This window comes from Lacerta agilis, chromosome 12, assembly GCF_009819535.1.
Source record: "Lacerta agilis isolate rLacAgi1 chromosome 12, rLacAgi1.pri, whole genome shotgun sequence".
Taxonomy (NCBI): domain Eukaryota; kingdom Metazoa; phylum Chordata; class Lepidosauria; order Squamata; family Lacertidae; genus Lacerta; species Lacerta agilis.
Window position 1 is genome coordinate 47,719,876 of NC_046323.1, and position 25,661 is coordinate 47,745,536.

A 25,661-nucleotide genomic window follows, 5' to 3' on the forward strand; every position below is an offset into this window, starting at 1 on the left:
GGGCACAGAGTTAGATTATATGGCCTGTTAGCCAGGGCTATCAGGCTTCATCTTCAGGCATCATGGGTTTAATTTACAGCCCTCCTTTCTTCTGGGATGGAGCTCAAGACAGCATACATAGGGTTCCTAATACGGTCTCTTTTCCAGGCACTGATCAGTCCCAGATATACAAAGCCTTAGCAAGGCTGCTGCACCTTGTGCCATGAACCATATGCTACAGTGCCCTGTTGTGAATACAGAGGGCATCCTGGAACTCAACCAAAAATATCCTGCAACAATGCATTGCCGAGCAAGATCAGTATTAATGGGCAAAGCGTCTTTCTTGCCCACCATCACTGATATTCTCATTGAGGAGCCCTGGTAATGCTCCCAAGGTAGCCCATCTCACCATTGGAAAATGACTGACTTGGGGCAAAGACATGAGTCATCACGACTTGGTCTTGGAATCATGGAGCGGCAATCATCTTCCTGAACACAGATGGGTTTTGATGACTGGTTTAGATTTGGTAGGCCAACTGAATAATGCCATTGGTGAGTGCCATGGAACAGGAAGAGAGGGGTGGTGTGTGTGTGTTTGTGTGTTTGTGTGTGTGTGTACCTCTGGTGCACAGCATAGTGGAATCCCATCTCTGAGCCGCCTGCAATCAGGCCAGAAGGGGAAGGCAAGGTTGGCAACTATTGAGCTTTCAGGCATGGATCACATACAACCAGCCAGGTTTGAATGCTTAAGGAGTGGGCAGACATTAAGAGAAGAAAGCTGAAGGTCAATTCAAGGGGATTGGAAATAGTTAATACTACTGGATGATGATGATGATGTTATGTTGGTTTTCCCCAACCAGATGCCCTCTAGATGCTGTTGACTACAGCTTCCATCATCCCTGACCACTGACCATGTTGGCTGGGAGCTATAGCCCAAAACATCTGAAGGCTGGTTGTGAAAGGACTGTGAGTGTGTAAGTGTGTGCTAATAGTCTGGGAAGTACTGCAAACTCTGCTTTTGGCAGAATATCATTCCTACAGCAAGCGACTCTGAGTGGTTTTTTAAAAAAAATGAGGAATGAGGAAACCTACAACCTCCAAACTTTATAGATCAAGCACTGGGCAGCTGGGTGGAGGCAGAGACTTCAAAGTCAAAAGATGGAACACCCAAGCAGCCTTAATTTACAGTCTCGCAGCTCTATACAAGAGAGCCAAGAGGGATATTGTGGGAAATTCTCATGCAAATTATTCTAGTCTTAATGTGTTTTCCATATATTTGAATTTATATTTGATATTTTCCTCAGCATTAATTATATTGTACTAAATGACTGAGGGATTTTTTTTGGGGGGGGGGAGACAGAAACAAGGTGCAAAACTTTCTTGAATGTGGCAACTTACAACATACTCTTCTAACCTTAACCGTAATCAGAAACACTTTAATATTCCATTTTCTTTTCTTTTCTCAAAACTTCCTGTTTACAAATGCAATTCTGGAAACGTTTTGAATTCAAAAGGTAAGCTCTAAAATGTAGCTGAGTTATTTCATCTTTAAAGTTAGGCTCTTGAGTGGAAACCTTCCCACTAAGTTGTTAAAATGCATCAACAGGGAAGCAATTTGGGGTGGGGAGTGGGGGGGGGGGAGCGTAGATATTAAAACGAATGAAAGCAAAGCTCAGTGCCGCCTCTGCCTGGAATGAATACAGACCCAACCAGCCCTTCTCTTCTTTGGGGCAGGAGTGAGAACAGACAGACAATGACATCATGAGACCCGGTAACTTAATCTTTCAATTTAAAAAGGACCATTCCAAATGCCTTGTCTGGAAAATGCATTTCCTTAAAACCACAAATATTGTTCGTGGATTTGAATCCTGCCAACTCCTCCTCCTCCTGTGGCAGCTTCCAACTGTTTAAAGCAGGGATGAGGAACCTCTGTGTCTACTCAGATGTGCTGGACTCCAGTTCCCATCAGCCCCAGCCATCACGGCCAATGGTCTGGGATGATGGGAGTTGGGAGTCCAGGTTTCCCACCCCTGATTTAAAGGATAAAAATAATAATAATATGCAAAACCCACAACACCTTTTAAAAACAAAGCAAGGCTTGGTTTAAGATTGATAGGGAGATAGGTAGCTTCTGTCACACATAATACTAAGCCATGGTTTCTTTTAACTATGGATTGTTCAATAAGCCACAAGTAGCCTCACAAATGATCAAATGACTTAGTGTTGTGTGTGAACCAGGCCAGTGTTAAATGGGGTGGGGGCAGGAAAGAGAGAACAGGACGGGGCTCAGTGACCCTTCTAAAATATCTTCTCTATTTCCCCAAAATATTTAAGTTACATAAGCAAATAAAAGATTAAAAACAAGTAACGCAATATCTCAGTTAGAATGCTTCTGTTTTCACTAATTCCTGCAGTCGCAAATGGTCATTGCACTTATCTTATCTGGAGAACATGAAAGCTTGAACACTGTTTTGTGATATTTTACAAATGTCATAGGCAGCATCTCTTATGTTTCATGTCCTTTTGACTACACTGTTTACAACCCATCCTGCCCCTGCCCCTGCCCCTGCCCCCTAATACATACATACATACATATACATACATTATATACATATATATATATATATATATATATATATATATATATATATATATATATATATTACTTTATGCATCTGATGTACTGGGCTCTAGTCTGCAAACTTTTATGGCACCCAAAAACTGATCAGTCTTTAAGGTGCCACAATAACTTTCTTTGCTCTGTCTGGTCTTTGACAGCAATAAAGATTGATTGATTGACCTTCCTTGCTTTTGTCGCAACAGACTAACTTGGGTATCCCTTTCAGATTTAAAAACAGGTGTGTTTTCCCAATGGGCCAAAATCAGATACATCCCTCCCTTTACCTGTCTCTTTCCCTTTCCAGGGCAAATCCCTCCCATCCCCTTTCTTGCTGGCATTAGCCATGGTTTAGCCCAGTGGTTGGGAAACCTCAGGCATGGAGGCCAAATGTGGCCCTCCAATCCTCTCTATCTGGCCCTCAGGATTCTCCCCACACCCTTCAACGTGCCTTCCTTTGGTGCTTTTTGCCTGGCTGGAATATGTCATTGAACTGTGTTCATGCTGCTTGCCTGCATTATCCAGCTTTTGACCTTGCAGGGGGACTTTATCTTAACCATGTGAAATTCAGATACCACGTGAAACTCAGCTACCACCTTAGCCAAATCCTATGCGATCCACAGCACAGCACACCTTTTTTCGTGTTTGGAGGGCCACTTGCTTGCAAAGAGAGTATTGACTGATAGAAGAAGGGCTAGTGGTTCTCTTCGTTACCTAAGAACGTGACAGAGATGTACAAGTGCTGCGTTCTGATCGTAGTAGCTCACCTTGTCCGTGCAAGGAACATGTTGCACAGAGTTCTTGGTCCTGCTACCAGCAAGAACCATGACACAATGACCTAGACACTCTGACGGAGAGCTCAAAGAAAGCCAGAGCATCTTTCTTCGTGCTGACACTGCATCCCTATCTCATCCCACTAGATTAACTAGGTGGGAACCAAAGGCCAGAACTGGATGCAATGGAGGATGTGTAGCTGCCACCGAGAGCAGGAGCTCTGCATCTCATCCTCCTCTTCCTCCTGATAACATCTAGCAATACCCAACACAGGGAAGGGCCATAGCTCAGTGGAAGAGCACCTGCTTTGCGTTCAGAAAGGTCCTAGGTTCAATCCATTGCCAGGGAGGGCTAGGAATTGGTCCCTGCCTGAAACCCTGGAGAGCCACTGCTAGTCAATGCAGACAGTCCTGTGATAGATGGGTCAGTGGTCTGATGTTCTGCTTTCCCCCTCACTCCTGCAAGGCTTGGGGACTGCTGCTGTTTTCAGTGGCAACCCCAAAAGGAAGGGGGTGCACAAACACTACAGAAATAGGTGCAGCCAAATACGTGCAAATATAACTTGCATCATTATTCCCAATGCCTTCCCCCTGCCCCCGTTGAGAGTGACATTCTCTCAAAGGTAATCTGTTGGGTGCTTCGTGCTTCTGGTGGGCGGAATCTGAGTCAAAGATGGGTGGAATCAGAGACACAAATGTTCCAGATCAGTGTTTCCCAAACTCAGGTCTCCAGCTGTTTACTGGACTACAACTCCCATCATCCCTAGCTAGCAGGACCAGTGGTCAGGGCATGAGGAATTGTAGTCCCAAAAACAGCTGGAGATTTGAGTTTGGGAAACATTATTGTAGCTCGACTATTTTGGAATAAAAACCGGCCTGCTTCATTCTTCATCGTGGCTGCCTCATATTAGAATCCCCAATCCTACGAAGTCCCACTGGACTTGACACTCTCAAATAAACATACTGATTGCTGCTGCTGCTGTTGTTTAGTACAACAGACCAATGCAATTACTATTCTCACCCCTTTGGGGTGATTTTAGTGTGCAATGCCCACACAAACACACTAATATATGCCAGAAGCCTACCAGTTTGTTCTTAGACAGCGGGGGAGCAGGTACTTCTTTTCCGCTCTGTTAAGAACATAAGACTAGCCTGTTGGGTCAGGCCAATGGCCCATCTAGTCCAGCATCCTATTCTCACAGTGGCCAACCAGATGCCTGTGGGAAACCAGGGAGCAGAACATGAGCACAAGAGAATTCTCCCCTCTTGTGGTTTCCAGCAACTGGTATCCGGAAGCATTACTGCCTCTTGACCATTGAGGCACAGGACAGCTTTATCCTACATGAATTTGTCCAAAAGCATTCCAAAGTTGGTGGCCATTGCTGCCTCTTGTGAGAGTGAGTTCCATGGTTTAATAGTTTCCAGCAACTGGTATTTGAAAACATTGCTGCCTCCAACTGTGCAGGAAGACTGCAGCCATCATGACTAGTAGCCAATGATAGCCTTCTCCTCCACGAGGTGTCAGACTGCACTGTAAAGGCCATTGCAATAGGATGCTTCATGCCTTTCCCAATGGTTGCGCACTCAAGACCTCTGGTGACTAAGGAAAACAAGGGCACACTCATTCCCAATGTTCCCTTGCCTCGCCAAGCTTCCAGAAACAGGATACGATTGTGGCACCTGCAGCTTTCATGGCAAGCAGAGAAATCCTTGCAAGTGCGGCTGCATTAGGTTAGGAAACCCAATGAGAAGCAGAAGCGTAAGATTTTATTGGCGTTTAACCATATGCTCGAAAGACCTGCCTAGAGGATTAGCCTAACATTTGGAGACGGCAACCCTTCATGTGGGCTTATTAGCACAGTAGGTTCCCATTGTAGCTGCAGCGAAGCTAATGAGGCCTTGCCACGGTTTCCTGATGGAGCCAGCATTTAACTTAACAAATTTATCACCTGATAACAGCCCAATTAATCCAGGCAACCATTAAATGGGATGGGCTATGCAGATCTAAAGGTTTCATTTATTAATCTTCCTGGACTGAAGTCCCAGGCAGCTTGTGTACCTGTAACAGAGGGAGGAATGCTCCCATATAAAAGGACAAGAGATGGAGAACCTCTGGCCTGGGTCAGAATGCTATTATTTATTTTTATTTTTACGGAAGGGACTTTATTAAATAAACAGGAAAAGGCAGGGGCCTTTAGACTTTTGAATAAAAGCTGATTTAAATTTTCTAACTGTGTAATTTTTTTTGCACACAACCCTAAAGCAGTTGCCAGAGTTCAGGTTATAAAAGCCAATTTCATACTTGCAATGACAGTGGGAGTCAAAGCTTAAGGTACCTTTGCTTAAGTGCTTGCTGGAACTGCAGCCAAGACTTTTTAAAAAAGGGGGGGTTGACGAGATTTTAAAACTCAGGTGGAATTGCCTGGTTGTCGTGGCAATGCCCTTTTCTGCGCCATTACTTCCCTTCCCTTTAAAAATGTATTTCCAGTACAATTAATTTTCTTTTTTTTCCAAAGGGGAAAAAAAACGTCAGCACCTATTGACTGCCCCCACCGCCCCCACCGCCTTCACGGCCCTTGTCGCCTGCGATACCTTAATTTGCTCTTTGCTCTGGGTGTTCCTATTTCGGTTCCCTTCGGCCGGCCAACTCAGCAGCTGTCCTGAATAGGAGATCCCTTTTTTTTGTTTTCAATTGCAGGGAGCGGGCTTAAGGCTGAATAATTAAGAATTCGCTTTGAACAGGAGACGAGAGCCCAGCCAAGACATAAGCCAGCACGCTGCCAGGCCAGCCACCGTCCTGCCAAGAGACCAGGCGGGCAGTCCACCTAATAGGCAAGCCCAGACGGTTGCCAGAATCTGCCGGTTGGGCGGGGGCGGCGGGGGGGGGGGAGAAAGCAACCCAACACCGCAGCAAAAGGGTTCCAGCCCTGCGGTGCACTCTGGCCCTAATTGGGACAGCAGTCCTCACAACGATACTGCCAGGTTCTGCAAAGCGCAGACCAACGGGATGCTGTCCTTGTGCAAGGCTTTTTTTAAAAAATAAAAGAAACCCACAAGTGTTGGTGCCAAAACTTGGAAAGAATCAGTAGGGTGGGACCATGCAAGTCTACCACGCTATGCCAGTGGGGGAACTTGCACATCAGCATAGGAGCATAGGAAGTTGTAACATACCCGATTAATATTCTACAGCCTTTTAAATGTGTCTGTGGGAAAGGGGGGGGTATTGTTTTGTTGTGTTGTTTTAATTATTTACCTGTTGTTATCCTGTATGTTACTCTGTGAACTGCCCTGAGATCTTATGATGAAGGGCGGCATATAAATGAAGTAATAATAATAATAATAATAATAATAATAATAATAATAATACCGACTCACATCTTTGATCGTTCCACCTCAGTACTGTCTAGACTGGCTGCAGTGACTCTCTAGGATTTCCCCTTTAAATGCATTCTTGGGAGGGTCTGGGGGGTGGGGGTTATTGGTTTTTTGTTCTTGTTTTTATTCATGCTGGAAGCCACCCAGTCAGATGAGTTGCGTACAAATAATAAATTGCTGCTGTTGTTCTTACTACGTTTTTGTATTGTATTTTTATGTTGTGAACCACCCTGAGATCTACAGATTAAGGGCTGTATGCAAATTTTGAAAATAAACAAAATAAACAAAAAAATTCAGGCCCCCTGGTCATAGAATCGTAGAGATGGAAGGGACCAAAAATGTGTCATCTAGTCCAACCCCCAGTAATGCAGGAATCTTTTGCCCAACGTGGGGCTCAAACCCATGACCCTGAGATTAAGAGTCTCATGCTCTACTGACTGAGCTATCCCACCTGGACATGTCAGCAATTGCAACGTGGGACCTTCTACGTGCAAAGCAGATGCCTTGCCACTGAGCTATGGCCTTTCCCCCCAAGTGATTAAAAAGCTGTGTTATACTGAGTCCGGAATTTGGCCCATCTAGCTCAGTATTGTCTACACTGACTGGCAGAAGCTGTCTTTCCGGCAGGAGGTGCCCCAGCCCTACCTGGAACTGCTGGGAATTGAACCTGGAAACATGCAAAGCAGATGCTGAAGCACTGAGCCATGATCCCTCTCCAGCAGCCAGAGGTGGAAAGAACTGGAGGGGAAAGAGGAGGAAGGAAGACCAGGAGATGGAGGGAAAGGATCCCAGTGACCTGCCCTACGTGTTGATATTGTTTATTGTGGTTTGAAGTGCACTTTGAAGCCGCCTTGAGAGCCTCCTGAAAGGTGGGGTATAAACAGTTCTGATTAATAAATAACTACTCTGCTGTAGCTTGCCCTGTTTGAAAGCCAAAGTGGGCATTTGATCTTGAAGTTTTGCTGGGGGGGGGGAACCTTAAGATTTCTCCTACAATCTGTTACCAGCAGCGGTTCTAAAGGAGCCTCACCGCCAAGGGAAATGCCAGGCTGTGTAGGCTTCCCGCATGTTCACACAGGTAAAAACTACAGGTGTACGCAATGGAGAAAAGAAGAATTTGCTGGAGCCGAGCTGAAATTTCAGCTGTTCTGTCCCAGTTTTGGAGGTGGGGGAAGAAGGTATCCGTGATGGCAAAAGTGGCAGGCAAAAGATCGTCTGGGGAAATTCTGCTCTACAGAATGTCACTGGGTGGCGACCCCAAAATGGATATTTTCCGTTGTCCTGTGGAGTGCCCTTCCCTTTGCCATATGTGATGAAGCGACCACCAGTTGCTTCAGAGGTTTTGTAAGGACATAACTTTTGACCCAGACTTTCCCTGACCTGTAAGACTAAGCCCTGCTTGATGTGTATGAATGCCCTGGTTCTCCGTTTTATTGGCTTCCATACGTTTTATACAGTTAGATTCATAGAATTGTGGAGCTGGAAGGAACCCAAAGGGTCCCTAGGCCAGCCTTTTGAAATGCAGGAATGCTGTTTTATTGGTTTTAGGCTGTATTTCTGTTTCAACTGATCTACCACATAGTGAAAACTGCTTAAATGGTCTTTCTCTTCTTTTTTTGAAATACTGAGCAGTTAACAAACACTTATTTATAAGTAAGTAAATGAAATGCACCTCCCCTAGTTTGCATTTCAGGGTGTTTTGAGGGGTATTCTGGGACGGGAATGGTAAGCACAACTGGCAAGCTGCCAGTGATGGGGTGGAATATTTCTCTCTCTTTCATTTAATAAAATTCTTTTTTTTAAAAAAGGAATATTTCTCTCTCTTTCTCCTGGAATGCCCCTTGGGAAAGGATAATGCCAAAGTATGACACAAGATCATTCCAGAGGTGATAATGGGAATCAAAGCCTGCTATTAGAGATCCTGTATCCTCCTCCCTACCTCACAGTTCCCAGGATTCTCTGACAAGAGAAAAGCACAAGACTTGTAGGTTGCTGGAGTTCCCAGATCCTCCACATTTCATGGATCTGCAATTCCCGGGGTTCTCTGAGGAGAGCGGATCCCTACCCTATCCACTTTAAGTCTGCCATTGGTCATGGCTACGCAAACACAGTTTCTAAGCAGGTTGGGAATTGCCTGGGAGTCCAGTCAAAGTAGTCGAGACTACACTCCCAACACTGGACTGTTTCTTATCTGAAGAAGGACCTCTATTTGAGGCAGATTTCCCAGGAGCCATAAACTGGGTTGATTAAGTCTTCAGCTTATTCTAAATCACTGTTGATGCCATTTTGATTGTCCTTGATGCTTTTCTGGGCTCTGGGACTTGCAGTGTATCCCATGTGTTGGGGCTACTACATCAATAAAAGTGGTTAATAGGTTCCATTCCAGCAAGAGCTCTGGCTTGGGTTAAATGGGTGGACATGGGTTGCCTGCTCAACTGAGGAAGAACAAAAGAATCCCATACCAGCCTCCTTGCTCCAGGACTGTTAAAGCACATGAATTTCTTGCTAGGATAGCAGGGAAGTCGCAGGGAGTTTATGGGAACAGGGGGGAGAGAACCTCGGTCCTGATCTAGCCAACCACCTTTTTAGGAGAGGAATGAGGAAAATGCTACTTACGCCATGACAATAACAGAAAAATCTAGCCAGTTCCATGGGTCCCGGAGGAAGGTGAATTCCGTCATACAAAATCCTCTCGCCAGAATTTTTATCAATGATTCAAAAGTGTAAATGCCGGTGAAGGTATACCTGCAAAGGAGGAGTTGGGGGGGAGTGTTAAAAGGTCACAGAGAGAGAGAGAGAGAGAGAGAGAGAGAGAGAGAGAGAGAGAGAAAGAGAGAGAGTGTAGGTGTGGGGAGTGGTAATATATATCCCATTCATCACTCAACAACTGACGACAATCTGCATGTGTGAAAAGAGCACTGGGGTCAAAACACCACAAAAGCTTTCATTTAACCATTCAACATTGCCTCAAACTCACTGCAATCCAATGGGTGCAGTTCACACTTGCTACAGCAAGTCATTCAATGGTGTACCTGCATGTTCATGTTCATGAGTTTCTTGCTCTGGCCAAAGACCATGGCAAACTTGTATTAGGCAACTGCATTAATAAAATAATACAGGACATACATCCATAATATAAAAGAGACTTTGCCAAGTCCCCGAGCATCAAAACACAGTTTCCCTTGTGGTCCTCTGACAGCTCCAATTCTAATATTATTCTGCCTTTTCAAAATCTAATTTGCTAACACCCATGGTGTAAGTTACCAGAGACACCAACAAACTCAAATCCAGCTTGATTCCAGATTAAATCTCCAAATCGCCACAACAATTTATAGCAATTCCATCTAACTCCCTTTTCCTGATTTTTTTCTTTTTTTGCAACCACTGCATATAGTAACATTCTCTGTGTTATGAAATTATTATTGTCACTCAAAAGAAACTATCATTTCTGCCAGGGTGTGCCTGCTAGCTTGTGTGAACAAAGGTTTCAGAAAGCGATCTCTTGGATCTGTATATAAGGGGCAGGCTAACAGATAATGAGTTATGTCTTCCACCTGAGGTTGACCACAAATAAAAAGTCTTTCTATGTATAGGACCTTGCTTGATTGTAGCAGCCATCCAAGACTGTAGTGGGCATCACTTAGAAATGCAGCTCAGTAAAGGCATTTCTTAAGGAAACTGGTGAGAGTTTGGTCAGATAACTAGCTCTGAAATGCTCTGTTCTCAAGAATGGATACCAAGGGGGGGGGGGGAATCTGGTGTTTCAAATTAGTTGAAGGTCTTTTCTGGATTGTATCCAGAAGAGCCAATCCCTTAGTTGACATTTATTCAATGTCAAAGCAGAGTTCAGTCCCAGAAAATAATAATCGTGTTAAACATCTTGACAAGTTGATTTCCAGAGTTGGTTATCACCCAATTCTGTATAGCACAGTGCAGGAAAATGCTTAACAGGCATTATAAAGGTGAAGGGACCCTGACCATTAGGTCAAGTCGCGGACGACTCTGGGGTTGTGGCGCTCATCTCGCGTTACTGGCCGAGGAAGCCGGTGTACAGCTTCCGGGTCATGTGGCCAGCATGACTAAGCCGCTTCTGGCGAACCAGAGCAGCACACGGAAACACCGTTTACCTTCCTGCCGGAGCGGTACCTTTATCTACTTGCGCTTTGACGTGCTTTCGAACTGCTAGGTTGGCAGGAGCAGGGACTGAGCAACGGGAGCTCGCCCCGTTGCGCAGGGATTCGAACCGCCGACCTTCCGATCAGCAAGCCCTAGGCTCTGTGGTTTAACCCACAGCGCCACCCGCGTCCCTAACAGGCATTGTAGAAACTTTTAAAATATACTTTAACTGAGTGCAGTCCCCTCCTGCCTTAACTGTGTCCACCCAGCTTAGCTTCCAAAGGATATTATTCTGCACGTTTTCCAAACCTTTAATGGAGTTCAAACCAGGGCCCCAGATTTCAACCCCACAGAGCATTTGAGTAAGCACTTTGCTACCAAATATATTTAAGTTACAGGTGGGTAGCCGTGTTGGTCTGCCATAGTCAAAACAAAATAAAAAATTCTTTCCAGTAGCACCTTAGAGACCAACTAAGTTTGTTCTTGGTATGAGCTTTCGTGTAATACATATATATATATATTTAAATATCTTTAAGGCAGGTTCAATCAGCTGCCCTCCTTTATTGTAACAGAACTTTATCAATGCCCCTATGGTTTTCTGTGCTTTAACTTTCACTGCCTTCATATGACACTTCCAAGACAGGGCTTCGTTAAAGAATATGCCCAGGTATCTAAATGAGAGAAATTGTTCTCATGATCTACCAACTGTGGTTTTCTGATCTAAGCACCATTTATACATAGGCTTGTGCCAAAAATCGTAACATTGGTCTTAAGAATAATTTATAGAAAGTATGCACTGAACCTCCAAGATATTTTTGAGGCATAATCAGGAAAGATACATCAAATATTGGATGCATCAAATATTGAGATCTTCCTGTTCCTAATTACTGGATAGGGTTAAAGTTTGCATTGGCGAAACATGGCACCAAATCATTAATATAAAAGTTTAAAAGAATGGGAGCCAGAAAGCAACCTTGCTTCACTCCTTGTGACATTTTGAAAGCATCAGTCATACCACCATTTAAACCTACTCTGACCCTCATTATTGTATGGTTCTTGGGTCAATAGCAGGAGTCTGCAGTCGATGTTTGCAATTTGAAATTTCTCCCACAGTCTGTTTCGATTAATAGAGTCGAATGCAGCAGAAATATCAATAAAGGCTACATAAAGATTGTTCTTGGTATATTTCCTTATAATATGGTTCAGAGTGAAACTGTGATCAGTGGCACTGTGTCCTCCTCTGAATTCCACTTCTTCATGAATAATGTTATTTTGCAACGGTCTGATCATTTTTTGAAGGAGATACCATGCATATAGCTTGAAGGAGATGTCTAGCAAGCTAACTGGGTGATAGTTTTGTGGATCCTTCCTACCCCCTTTCTTATAAATTGGCGAAATACCCATTTTCCATGCATTTGGCCTGTATTGTTTATGGTGGTGAATAAGCCAACCAGGATAGGAATCCACCATTCTAAGGTGGACTCATATCCTCTCCAGGAGCTTTATCTGATTTCCTGCCGGAAATAAGGGCCTTTATCTCATCACAGAAGACTGGTTCCCATTCAGGTACGTTTGAGAAATCCTTATTTGTGCACATGATTATCCAGCATGTTTAATATACAGGTGAAACTCGAAAAATGTGAATATTGTGTGTCAGGAAACCTCCCTCCCCACGGCAGGTAGCATCCCGGGATCGTTTGCAGTACAGGGAACCACCCCCTTTGTTCACCAGTTTCATCATCCCCCTCCTCTGGAGGAAGCGACCAGTCCTCCAGTGGGGAGGGGGAGTTGGAGACAGGAAGTTGGCGCAGGGGCTGTGAAGGGATCGCAGAGCCTGAGCACCAAGGGGGAAGCGGGGAACAGGGACAGGTTCCCGCGCCTCGAGTTCGCAGACAGGAAAGACGTGGAAAGGGGAGGCAGGGGTTCAGAATCCCGCACCTCTTTTGCTGGACCAAGAACCGGAAGGGTTCATTCCCGGACTCTGCGGAGGGATGAGATGGACGTTTGAACTTTTGCTCCACTGTAAATATCTGCACAATAAAGAACTTAGTTTTTAGAAGTTCTGCGTTCGGCTGATTTCTCATGAGCAACCACTGAACGTCCTTACATCGTGGAAAAGTCCATTTATGTAAGCAATTGTTTTCATTAGCTACTGGAGTTTAATATATGAAATAGACTCATGACATGCAAAGCGAGATACGTCAAGCCTTTGCTTGTTATAATTGTGATGATTATACCAAGAACAAACTTAGTTGGTCTCTAAGGTGCTACTGGAAATAATTTTTTATTTTATTTTGTTTTGACTATTGCAGACCAACACGGCTACCCACCTGTGATGATTATGGCGTACAGCTGATGAAAACCCCAAAGTTGAAATTGTTAATTTGGGGGTTCTCATCAGCTGTACGCCATAATCATCACAATTATAACAAATAAAGGCTTGACATATCTCCCTTTGCATATCATGAGTCTATCGCATATATTAGTTTCACCTTTTAAGAAAGGTGAACCTTTCCACAATATTCTAATTTTTCGAGTTTCACCTGTAGGCCTGAGGCACAAGGGGGACGAATCTGTTCACAAGGACTAGCAACATGCACACTGCCCTACTTATTCGGATATAGGAGATGCCAGGTACATGCCAAATATACACGCTCACCACCTGTGCATAATTTGCCAGTTGCTTAATGGGATTTTATGTACTTTGCTGTAATGGAAATGATAAAGGAGTAAGATTTTGTGGGACGCAGTGAAGATTGCAAAGAACTGTAGCATCCACAGTAAGCCTTTTTTTAAAAATCAGCTGCTGACAGAGCCACATGAAGGCAGCTGGCTCTCTTCAGTTCTCTAGCTTAAATTTTGCATTGTGCTTTAAGTGGCTATTTGCATGGGATTTTCCATGTTGTTTTATCTCCAGAGGAGCTTGCTGCAATTCATGCATGCAAGTCAAGCCACACACAGAGACAGTAGGTCTCAGTCCATTTCTAAGTGCATGCCCATTTTGCACGTGTTGGATCCAAAGTCTGTTCCACCTCGTTTACTCATTAAAGTACTATAATAATAATTGTTACTAATCTGCACGGATTTTTTTTATCTCAATAATACTTAAATGGGCATTTAATCACAGGCTATTTAAATATGTATTTTATCTCAACGCACATATTTCTAAATGGGTTTTGTCCTAAATTATGCATTTTAAAACTTTTAAAAAGTCGAAAGAACTTTGAAATCCAAAGCGTTATTTTGCAATTCTGATCTGCACATTAGTCCAGGGGGTTCAGGTCAGGTACCGTAAGTTCCCACTGGAATTCACAGATATCAAATTCCTGAAGCAGACTACACACCCCACAGGAAGCGAAAACAATTTGACCTGGGGCAAAATTCCTCCGTGAACCCCAAAATGAGAGCCAGACCAGATGTAAAACAGTGTGTCCCTGTGCAGAATTTGCTATCGTGAGATGCAGTGATGGCAACAAGCCTAAATGTTTTTAAACAGGAGAAAAGGGTTATGACAAAATCATGGAGGTCTATTATGGGCTACCTATAGTCCTGACACCTAAACAGAACTTCCATGTGTGGGAAACAAACAAACATAAGACAAACCTTACTATTAGTTCTGCTACCACTACTACTAACTAATAAAAATGTCACAAACTATTCTTCATAAATAAATGCAAAGTTTTTTTTACAAGCCACACACCCTGAGCTAAGAAAACATACTGCTGTTGATAGGTTTAGCACAGGGATTCCCAAACTGGGGGTCTCCGGCTGTTTTGGGGACTACAACTCCCATCATCCCTGACCACTGCGCCTGCTGGCTAGGGATGATGGGAGTTGTAGTTCAAAAACAGATGGTGACCCAAGTTTGGGAACCCCTGGTCTAGCAGAAGGGTGGGGAAACTCAGAGCCAAGGGCTGCAGGTAGCCCTCCACACACACACACACACACAGAGTCTTTCCAGCCTTTGGGGCTCCCCACATGCTGAGATCTCTCACCGCCACTGCCCCAACACCGTTCTGGAGTGCTTTTTTCCTGTAAGGGAATATTCCTTGTCATGCAGCCCAAGGAAGGTTGCTCATGAGGGAATGTGGCCCTTGAGCTGCATAATAATAATAATAATAATAATAATAATAATAATAATATCCCCTGCTTCTGGTTTTAACATTTGGAAGGAGGGAAAGAATATCACCGCATTTTCACCATTTCTGGAAGTTGCGGCCTGCGTGTTCCCCACGAGCCTGACTCAAACAAGGGCACCTTTGTCATCCTCTCTCCGGCGCCAGCCACCAGGAGCAGATGGCCGTGTTTATCATCCGTCAGTCAAAAATAAAAAGTGGGTTCTGGTTGGCTCAATGAGCCACACTAATTGTTTAATGCACTGCACTTAGTTTAAGCTTTTGCATCTGGTATCTATTTTCATAAGGAAGAACTTGCAGGGATGCAAACTTGCTCTGCTTAATTTTATTTTGTTTTAAATAGCAGGCTTGGGAGGGAAGCAGGGATTATATCTTCCCCCCGCCCCCGCTCCCTCCCAGGCCGATGGAAACTCAGCTAGTATTCCTAAATGAGGTGTCCAGCTAAGCTTCATAAACATTTATACAATCAAAAGCCAATTCCCCAAGTTCCATTACTCTCTGGGGGACGTGTGGCCCTTCAGATGTTGTTAGGCTCCAGGTGTTGTTGGTTGGTCACTGTGAGGACAGGGTCTCTGGCTGTTTTTGGACTACAACTCCCATCATCCTGAGCTAGCAAGACCAGTGGTCAGGGATGATGGGAACTGTAGTCTGCAAACAGCTGGAGACCCAAGTTTGGGAAATGATCTAGAGCAGGCATAGGCAAACTCCAGCCCTCCAGATGGTCCTGTTAGCTAGGGATGATGGGAATTATAGTACCAAACATCTGGAGGGCCGGAGTTTGCCTATGCCTGATCTAGGGTCTCCTGCCTCCATGTGGTCCTTCTTCTAGTGAGCTATGGCAGGGTCACATGCTGAGGAGAAGGGCTGGTTCTTTACAGCTCCTGTTGTGTTCCGTGCATCAAACTAAATCAAATTCATCTGGAAAAACTGCTCATGGAAAGCCAAAGCTGGTATCTGTTAAGTATAACTGGTTTAATTCACACCGAAATGGGAACACCTGTATGCACTGGTGAAAGGGTTTAACTTGAAGATTCCACTGAAGGTAAATTAAGAGCAAAAAGGAGCTCTCTGAGCCGCCATGATGGGCTGGTAATTAACTGTTATTGTTCTCAGATACCAGTAGCTCTGACATGGTGCTTTAACCTTAGATCACATGAGAGGGTATTGAACAGCAAATCCGCCTTCTTGGAAGGGTGGTGGCTGGAGTTCTTTGTTCCTAGGCTCTGTAAGAGTGAGGGTGTAAATGAAGCTCCGCAGGAGCACACAGCCACAGGCTGTGGGGAGAGAAAGACCTCTGTTTCTGGGTCTGTTGGAATTATTTCATATTTCATAAGGTGCCGAGCTTACGCCTTTGCCTGCCATATGTCTTATGGAACTGTTTGGATGTATCATTTGATACATCTTCTGTTCTGAAGAAAGTTCTACAGGTAACGTTTTGAACAATCTAATGTGTCTGGACAATGCTTCATTTCAAAAGGAGTCAGTTTTTAGGCATCCAGTCCCTTCAAACTGCACAGTATGTTTGATCTGCTGTACTATCAACCACAACTACCACACACACACTTCATTCCATTGATGGCTCCAGTTCTTTGACTCTGCCCCCATATCTGCTTTTCCAACTAGAAAAATTAATTCCAGAATCGGAGGCTGCACAATTGTGCTACGCAGCTCCCTCGGTTCTTTTCTGGGTTAAACCACAAAGCCTAGGGCTTGCCGATCAGAAGGTCGGCAGTTTGAATCCCCGCGCGACGGGGTGAGCTCCCGTTGCTCGGTCCCTGCTCCTGCCCACCTGGCAGTTTGAAAGCACGTCAAAATGCAAGTAGAAAAATAGGTACCGCTCCAGTGGGAAGGTAAACAGTGTTTCTGTGCGCTGCTCTGGTTCCCCAGAAGCAGCTTAGTCATGCTGGCCACATGACCCGGAAGCTGTATGCCGGCTCCCTCGGCCAATAAAGTGAGATGAATGCCACAACCCCAGAGTCGTCCCGACTGGACCTAACAGTCGGGGTCCCTTTACCTTTACATGCATGAGAGAGACCACATTTTTGGTGAGAAAACACCAGCCAGTCACACATTTGGGAATCTGCCTTGCACATAATCTATCTGAAGAAGTGTGCATGCACACGAAAGCTCATACCAAGAACAAACTTAGTTGGTCTCTAAGGTGCTACTGGAAGGAATTTTTTATTTTATTTTGTTTTGACACCTTCTCCCAGTGGATCTGTTTCAAGAGGGCGCATGCATGCCAAGAAATGCCCCCGATCCTGCAAATGAACATGCAGAGCAGTTCTGATACGGAGCAGTCAAATGGCAAATGGGAGGATTCGGAAAGAGGGAGAGAGAGAGAGAGAGAGAGAGAGAATCAGCAAAATACTTACTCAACGTATTTATTCCAAGGAGGGAGTTCAGACCATGCCATGAACACACAGTTGGTTAAAATAGTGCACATGATAAACATACTGAATAATGTAAAAGCACAAGTTAAGGAAAGTACTTTAAATGAGTATTTAAAAACAACAACAACAACAACAAAAACCCCAGCCCTTACATCTTTGCACTACAAGCAACATCACAACCCTTTCCTGGTTTGTTTCTGTTCATCATTCCCATGTAAAGTGTGAATGCACAGTGAGGAAGGGTGTGCCAGAAATCTTAAGTCAGCAAATTCACCGCAAGTTCATAAACCAAACTTCCACCGGCAAGAGAGCATCCTTCCACACACAAAAACCCCCAACCCAACGCTCTGAGTGCATGAGTGATACAATGGCTGTGCAAAACAGATCAGTCAGCTCAAAGGTCATCCATTGAATACATGTTCTTCTTCTTAAGGAAGGTCATAAGAACTCCTGAGAGATAGAGCCACCTCTGCTATTTATTCTGGGCAAACGCTGTCTTGTTTCAAGTGCCACTTTTCTAGTCTTCCAACCCACGGACTGGGAGGCTGACACACTCCATCTAGCCTGGTGTTGCTTGCTTTGACTGGCAGCAGCTCTCCAGGGTCTGGGGGCAAAGAGGGGTCTTTCCCATTACTTGCCACCTAGCGGTCTGTTGTAGCTGGAGGTGCTGGGGATCGAACCTGCGTCCTTCTGCACGCAGAGAAGGTGCTCTGCCACTAAGCTGTGGCCCGCCTCCCCAGAGTAAGGCAAATCCACTCAGTCAAACCTGTTCCTCTTTCTTTCAGTGCAAGTGACTATGCAGGGTTGGTCTGCGTCAGAAGCAACCAAACAACCGAGGAGCACCTGATGGAGAGGCATGGAAGATGGGAGAGACTGCCCTTAGTGGGACACATGCTGGAATGCAGAGAGGCCAGGGCCACAGATCCGTCAGAAACACAGCAAGCCACCTCCTAATGCAGCTGCCGTCAACCCGGTGCCCTCGAGTTTCTGCTGGTATCACTGACACAGACTGGCAGCAGTTCTCCAGGGGTTCACACAGGAGAATTTCCCATCCCTGCCTGGCCAGCAGCAGCAATTTGCATGCAAATGTATTTTTGCCACTGGGATGCAGCACTTTCCCAACCTTTGACTTTCCTGGGTGCCCTCCATAGGACCTCGGCAAGAGCCGGCACAGTCTAGGGGACAGAATAGCGATCTGGGATTGGAGAAATCCAGATTCAAGTCCCATTTCTGGCCACTGAGCCAATCGCGGCCTCTCAGCCTAATCAACCTCACAGGGTTGTTGTTATGATATAATGTGGGAGGGATTGCGCATGCCGCCCTCATCTCCTCGAGGAAACAGAAATATTAAAATGCAATAACTGCTCAATAATCAATCATACCCTCTCCCTGCTGCTAGAAATGTAATTCTGATTCCCTCCCCCCTCCCCCCGCTCCCCAGAGTCTAAAATAACAGTGTATGGGTGGGGATTGCATCCACAAATACATAAACAGATTTAAAAAAATACTGACAGGGAGACGTACACGTGAAATATGGAAAGAGGGGGCCCCACAGAAATGGGATTGTGAAGTAGCCAAGCTAAGCCTCTCTTAAAATAAATTTTAAAAGGGTCCACGTTGAATGGGAGCACAGGTGCAATGGTGCAAACTCAGCATTAAAAAAGAGAGAGAGAGGCTCCATTAAAGAAGGGAGTAGGAAATGCCTGGGAAAAAAGAGATGTTGCAAGCTGTTTGCGAAGACCATGCCAAGGGAAGCTCGCCGAACAAGATTTGCTTACACAAATGCTGGGAAGTAGGGAACTAAACAATCGTCTCATCAGAGTACATGGGGCTCTGCAGGGTATTATAAACAAAAGTGACAGCTCCCTGCCCCAAGGAGGTTACAATCTATCTTTAGAAAGGGAGGGGGAGAGAGAGAGAGAGAGAGAGAGAGAGAGAGAGAGAGAGAGAGAGAGAGACAGCAGAGGGAAGCAAGACAATGCGAGATCGAGGCAAGAAAACGCTGCTTAATATTTAAACACCTAGGGTTTGTTCTAGCTGGAGAGGAGGACTAAGGGAGTTAAGTCTAAGATTTCATGGAAGAGGAGGAAGGACAAAGAGGTGATATCGTGTAGCTCGTCCACCAACAACTAGGGGTGCTTCAGATGGTTTGGGCCACCTCTGCCATCAGCCCCAGCTTCCACAGCCGCCCTGGATAGGACTGGTGGGAGCTGTAGTCCAAAACATCTGGAGGGCAGCAGGTTGGCAACGGCTGATGTAGCTATTCTTGGGGGAGTTCGAGGCACAAGGACCATCACAGGAGAAGCGGGTGGAGGTCTCTAAGGGAGGGAGAAGACCTTCAGATAGCTCAAGGTAGTACAGGTGGAGGAACAAGGGAACCGGGAAGTGATACATCCCAATAATTGGTGACATATCCCAGGATGTCCTGCACTTGTGATTCATTACCAGAGGCAGACCATCAATGGAAATGGCAGCCTGCTGGTCACATGTCTTCAATCTTCTCCTTAAGTCCGTGACTTCAATGAGGCTACAGGGGACTTTTGTCTGACATCAACTTGTAGCATGCCCTACAGCCAAGTGTTGTTGTTGTTCAGTCGTTCAGTCGTGTCCGACTCTTTGTGACCCCATGGACCAGAGCACGCCAGGCACGCCTATCCTTCACTGCCTCTCGCAGTTTGGCCAAACTCATGTTAGTAGCTTCGAGAACACTGTCCAACCATCTCATCCTCTGTCGTCCCCTTCTCCTTGTGCCCTCCATCTTTCCCAACATCAGGGTCTTTTCTAGGGAGTCTTCTCTTCTCATGAGGTGGCCAAAGTACTGGAGCATAAACCTTTAAGCAGGATCTCCATTTCTGTTATGGGGAAAACAGGACAGTTTCTCCACATCTACTGCCACCGCTGCCACCAATTTTTTTTTTAAAAAAAACCCAGCTTGGTTGCTAACTACCCTGGTTACTCCCACATGAAAACTTAAGAAGCTAGTAATTGGACTCGAGGGGCTAGTCATCCAAAGACTGATTCAAAAACATTTTCCACTACTGGGACCTGTTCCTCCCGATGAATGACTGCAGAGAATAGCAGGTGGCAAGCCTCATTTTCTGCTGTTATTACCTGATGAACATAAACACCGATCTGCCACTCCTCCCAAGTAAGCCAAGGGTCTTTGATGGCAGCTCCTTGCAGAATGAGCAGCAAAGGAAGATCTCCCAGAGCCAGATTCTGACTTTCCCCACAGGTATAAACAAGAATGAAGAAGAAGAAAAAAAGATGTCTTAAAAGTTGAGAGCCATCACTGCTGTTCACGATGATTGGCAGTTGCAGGCCAAAACAAATGGAGGGCACCAGGTTGGGGAAGGACGGTGTAGAGTGGTTCATTCCATGGTGGGGATGTAAGAAAGTGAAAAGCTTCTGGGAAATGATATACAATGAGATGAAAAAGATGTTGAAATATACATTTTTTTAAAAAAAAAAACCAGAAGCTTTTTTTACTTGGCATTGTAGGTGAGGATATTAGTAGACAAGATAAAAAATTGTTCTTATACGCGGCGACGGCAGCAAGAGTACTATTGGCACAGAAATGGAAACAAGAAGAATTACCGACGAAAGAGGAGTGGCAGATGAAACTAATGGACTATGCAGAACTGGATAAGATGACAGGGAGAATTCGAAACCGGCGGGACCAGAGGTTCTTGGAAAAATGGATTAATTTGAGAACTGTTCGAAAAACATCTTTAAACAACAAATTACGCTACCAGGATTGCAAGAAGTTTTGTAAGGAGGACTATATGAAATATTGCAGAGGAATTTCATGAAAAGGACAATTAGTTATAGATTGTTAAAAGTAATAGTGAAATTAATGAAATGCAAGATTAAGTTATGAAGATTGAAAATCACTAGGCGTGGTTGATGGGAGTCCAAAATATTGTATAAGCTATGAACAAATGTTATATGATGTTTGGAAAATATATGCAAAAAATTAATAGATAGATATAAAGAGTGGCTCATTCCAAAATATGGGCCACCATTAGGAAATTAGTTCTGGCTGGGGTTATGCAGGACACTGTCCCAACCAGGATCCATCTCTGCAAATAGCATGTCTGAACCCTGGCTGTGCACAGAGCCTGGGGCTTCTGTGCCTCTAAATCATGGGTAGGCAAACTAAGGCCCAGGGGCCGGATCCAGCCCAATCGCCTTCTAAATCCGGCCCAAGGATGGTCCAAAAATCAGCATGCTTTTACATGAGTAGAATGTGTCCTTTTATTTAAAATGCATCTCTGGGTTATTTGTGGGGGATAGGAATTCATTCATCCCCCCCCCCCCAAAATACAGTCTGGCCCCACACAAGGTCTGAGGGACAGTGAACCCTCCCCCTGCTGAAAAAGTTTGCTGACCCCTGCTCTAAATACAGGGTAGGAGAACCTTAAGCCCAGGGGATAAAGGTGACCTTCCAGGGCTCCCCATGTTAAGAGAAGAAGAAGAAGAAGAAGAAGAAGAAGAAGAAGAAGAAGAAGAAGAAGAAGAAGAAGAAGAGTTTGGATTTGATATCCCGCTTTATCACTACCAGAAGGAGTCTCAAAGCGGCTCACATTCTCCTTTCCCTTCCTCCCCCACAATTGGGGCTGAGAGACTTCAGAGAAGTGTGACTAGCCCAAGGTCACCCAGCAGCTGCATGTGGAGGAGCGGAGATGCGAACCCGGTTCCCCAGATAAGGAGTCTACCGCTCTTAACCACTACACCACACTGGGAAGACATAGGCGCGGCCTCCCCCTACAAGTAGCCACCAGGTTCGCCCCGTCACCAGTTGCCCGCGCACTACTGAATATAAGTTATCACCCACCGGGGTATCGCTCGGACCCCTTTTACCACAAGGGAGAGAAGCACAGTAAGGGGCAGGAGGTGTTTCTGCAGCTTAAGACACTCACTACCGATAACAGCCAGGCAGCTTACCCGCGTGCTAACACACCAACTCGCGTGTACACACAAACACACATACGACCATTGGAGGGCATGGAGAGTTGAAGTTCTGGGATAGTGGGTTGCCAAACGGTTATGGCAGAAGCAGGGTTTTAACGTGGGACTTTCTGTTACGCAATTTCGCAGCTGCTCCACCCTTCAGCACAGCCACGAAAGGCGGAGGGAACCTGCCCTCTATTGCATCTTCCTGCCCTAAATGCATGTCAGCCATCAGTTTCAGCCAATCTCTGGCATTAAGGGAGCAACACTTTCCGAGACAGAGCACCTTTGGGCAAACATATGCTCCAGAAAGTGGCGACTGCGTGGAATCTCTTCTCTCCAAAGCCAAACGGACCACTAGTCCTATTCCAGGGTGGATTGTCTAGAATAATACAGATGCCAAGCTTTAGTTTCAAATACTTATCCCCAAACAAAATTCAAACTCTGAAAAACTTTGGAAGCAGTCTCCAAGGAGCCTGGGCAAGGGAATTATCAAGCTCAAATCTGGGCACAGATGGAAGTGTTAGTGCACAACATGGGCATGGTCTTGGAGAGACTAGTTCAGCTTTCTAAAATCCCGATTTCATTTTTTAAAGTGAGTTTCTAGTCCTTATGATTGTGAACACCAGCCAGAAAGTGTGCAGGCAATGTCTAGCGACATTTGATAACTCAGAGGAGCTTCTGAATCAAGAGCGGCAATAGCTACTCTGTTTATATCTGTTGCAAACCACTTTAGACTGCAGCATTTGCAGAAAGGGGGGTACATTTGACTTGAAAAAGATTTCCACTAGCCAGAGAGGCTGAAGCTAAAACATAGCTCCTTGCTGCTGTCTATGATTAGCGTAATTTATTCTGCTTAAACAGGGGTAGGCAACCTAAGGCCCAGGAGCCGTTTGCAGCCCAATCTCCTTCTAAATCCAGCCCGTGGATGGTCCGGGAATCAGAGTGTTTTTACATGAGAATGTGTCCTTTTATTTAAAATGCATCTCTGGGTTATTTGTGGGGCCTGCCTGGTGTTTTTACATGAGTAGAATGTGTGCTTTTATTTAAAATGCATCTCTGGGTTATTTGTGGGACATAGGAATTCGTTCATTTCTCCCCCCCCCCCAAAAAAAATATAGTCCGGCCCACCACATGGCCTGAGGGACGGTGGACCAGCCCATGGCTGAAAAAGGTAGCTGACCCCTGTGCTAAACAGTAAAAACATTTGTGTAGAACAGGCATCCCCAAACTCGGCCGTCCGTATGTTTTGAGACTACAACTCCCACCATCCCTAGCTGCCATCTCACCCCTTGCTTTTTCCTTTAAGACTAATTGCGGTCGTTAACAGTCGTCAACAGGTTTTCCACACTCATCAGCCAATCCCCCATTCCCACCACCCTTCTGAGTAATACCCCTCCTCACTCTCTTACTATATATAAGGGTCTGGTGGCTTCTGTTTCAGTGTATCTGAAGAAGTGTGCATGCACACGAAAGCTCATACCAAGAACAAACTTAGTTGGTCTCTAAGGTGCTACTGGAAGGACTTTTTTATTTTTTATTTTGTTTTAACAGGACCAGTAGTCAGGGATGATGGGAATTGTAGTCCCAAAACATCTGGAGATGCCGAGTGTGGGCATGCCTGGTGTAGAATAAGAGTGATAGTGCAACAATTTTCAGGTGCACTTTAGGGGAGAATTGTCCCTTTTAGGACACTTACCTGAGTGGTAGGCAAAAATGTCCCCAAATGTCAGTTATACCACTTATAATTTCTTTCTGTAAACCACAACAAAACCCAGGACATAAAATATCTCAAAAACTCAGGACATAAAGCATCTCAAGAAATCACATTGGGTATAAATAAGTCACCCAATGAAACCTGATCCAGGCAGCAGAAATAAAGAGCAGAACAGAGTTTTAATCAAGACTGACACTGAGACCGAGAAGCCCACTGGTGTTTGTCATGGGAGTGCATTTTCGTCCCAGGCTATACTACGAATTTAGGATGAAAAAATTTGCCATGGAGTTCTTGAAACAAATAATGAGCCAGGAATGCAAGACTTAAGCACACATTGGTTTGTTTTGAGATATTTTACTACCCCTGAGAAGCAGCAGAATTTGGTTTGGGGCAGTGAAATGCCCCCCCAAACTATTTGTGTACATTTTTTTTAAATGTTGATTTAAGAAGGTTCAACAGGTTGCAGGTTCAGTCTGACTTGCTACAGCTCTTCAGTTTGTTTTACATGACACGCCACCCAGCCCAGGGCCCCAGATTTCCCCTTGTATCTCTTGAAATATAAGGCAGACTCATTAAATACACATTTATCTCGCATGCGCTCCATCTTTTGCTAGAGCATCAAAGGCAGTGGAAGTGGGAAGCATGCTTTGCTGAGTCATGAGTGACATGCATTTTAATAATCTGTTTAAAGCAGCCCATAATGTAAGCACTTTGTTGAATTAGAGCCATCAACCCTGTGCTTTCGCATACAGATCTGTGCATATATATTACAGTTAGGCTGCAGAGGCAGGCTAGGTAGCTAAGCTTCTCTTGGATAAATATATGCTCCCGAAAGTGTCTGAGCTTTCAAGCTGAACAGAGCAACTACATTCGGTCCTTGCTATAAAAAAACCAAAACCACCCACACTTACTTTACAAAAAAAAAAAAAAATCATCAAAACAGTGTATTCACTCCAAAACGTACTTAGGAAATAGAAGAGACTGGAAATGCCGGGCCGTCAAATGTGGATAAAGAATGACATTTGCCTTGCCTTACATTCTGAGCCTGATTGCACTGACAGCATCCGTAGAGCCAAAAAGCAGCCGCCCTAAGGACTCCCAGGAAATGTCATGAGGTGTATTTGTCTTGTGGCCAATGAATATGGTTGGGAGCGAGAAATCTGACCCTCGGCCCCAGCAGTGCGGAGCAACTTCAAAAACGACAAATAAAAATTGCAGCTTTGGCTCTCCAAGAGAGGAACACCACAAGTCATTCCCCCAGGTTTGACTTCCTGCGCTCAATGTCATAGAACCATAGGTCGAAAGGGACCCGAGGGTCATCCAGTCTGACCCACTGCAACGGCAGGAATCAGAACTAAAGAACCCCGGAGAGATGGCCACCCAGCCTGCAACGAAGGAGAGGCCACCACCTTCCAAGGCACTGTCAAACTGTCACAGCTCTTCTGGCACGGAAAAGTACCACAGGCCCTCTTGATGTCTCTGGTTCTGCAGGGTTTAATTTTCATTGGAGGGACAAGTGTGGGGGGGGGGAGAGTGACCATGCAGTCCCTTCTTGTGCATCCTGCTCACAGAAAAGAAACCGATGCAGCACAGCTGAATGCC

At 45.0% G+C, this 25,661-nt stretch overlaps 1 protein-coding gene across 2 annotated transcripts in view; it reads right to left on the reverse strand.

The window, feature by feature from the left end:
• SCN5A (sodium voltage-gated channel alpha subunit 5) overlaps positions 1 to 25,661 on the reverse strand; it is a 216,621-nt gene that overhangs the window by 186,339 nt on the left and 4,621 nt on the right. For both annotated transcript variants that reach the window (XM_033164901.1, XM_033164899.1), the window contains exons 3-4: positions 17,372 to 17,461; positions 9,361 to 9,489 (exon numbers count right to left, since the gene is read on the reverse strand). In XM_033164901.1, coding sequence (XP_033020792.1) covers positions 9,361 to 9,489; positions 17,372 to 17,461 — 219 coding nt within the window. The remainder of the gene's footprint in view (positions 1 to 9,360; positions 9,490 to 17,371; positions 17,462 to 25,661) is intronic.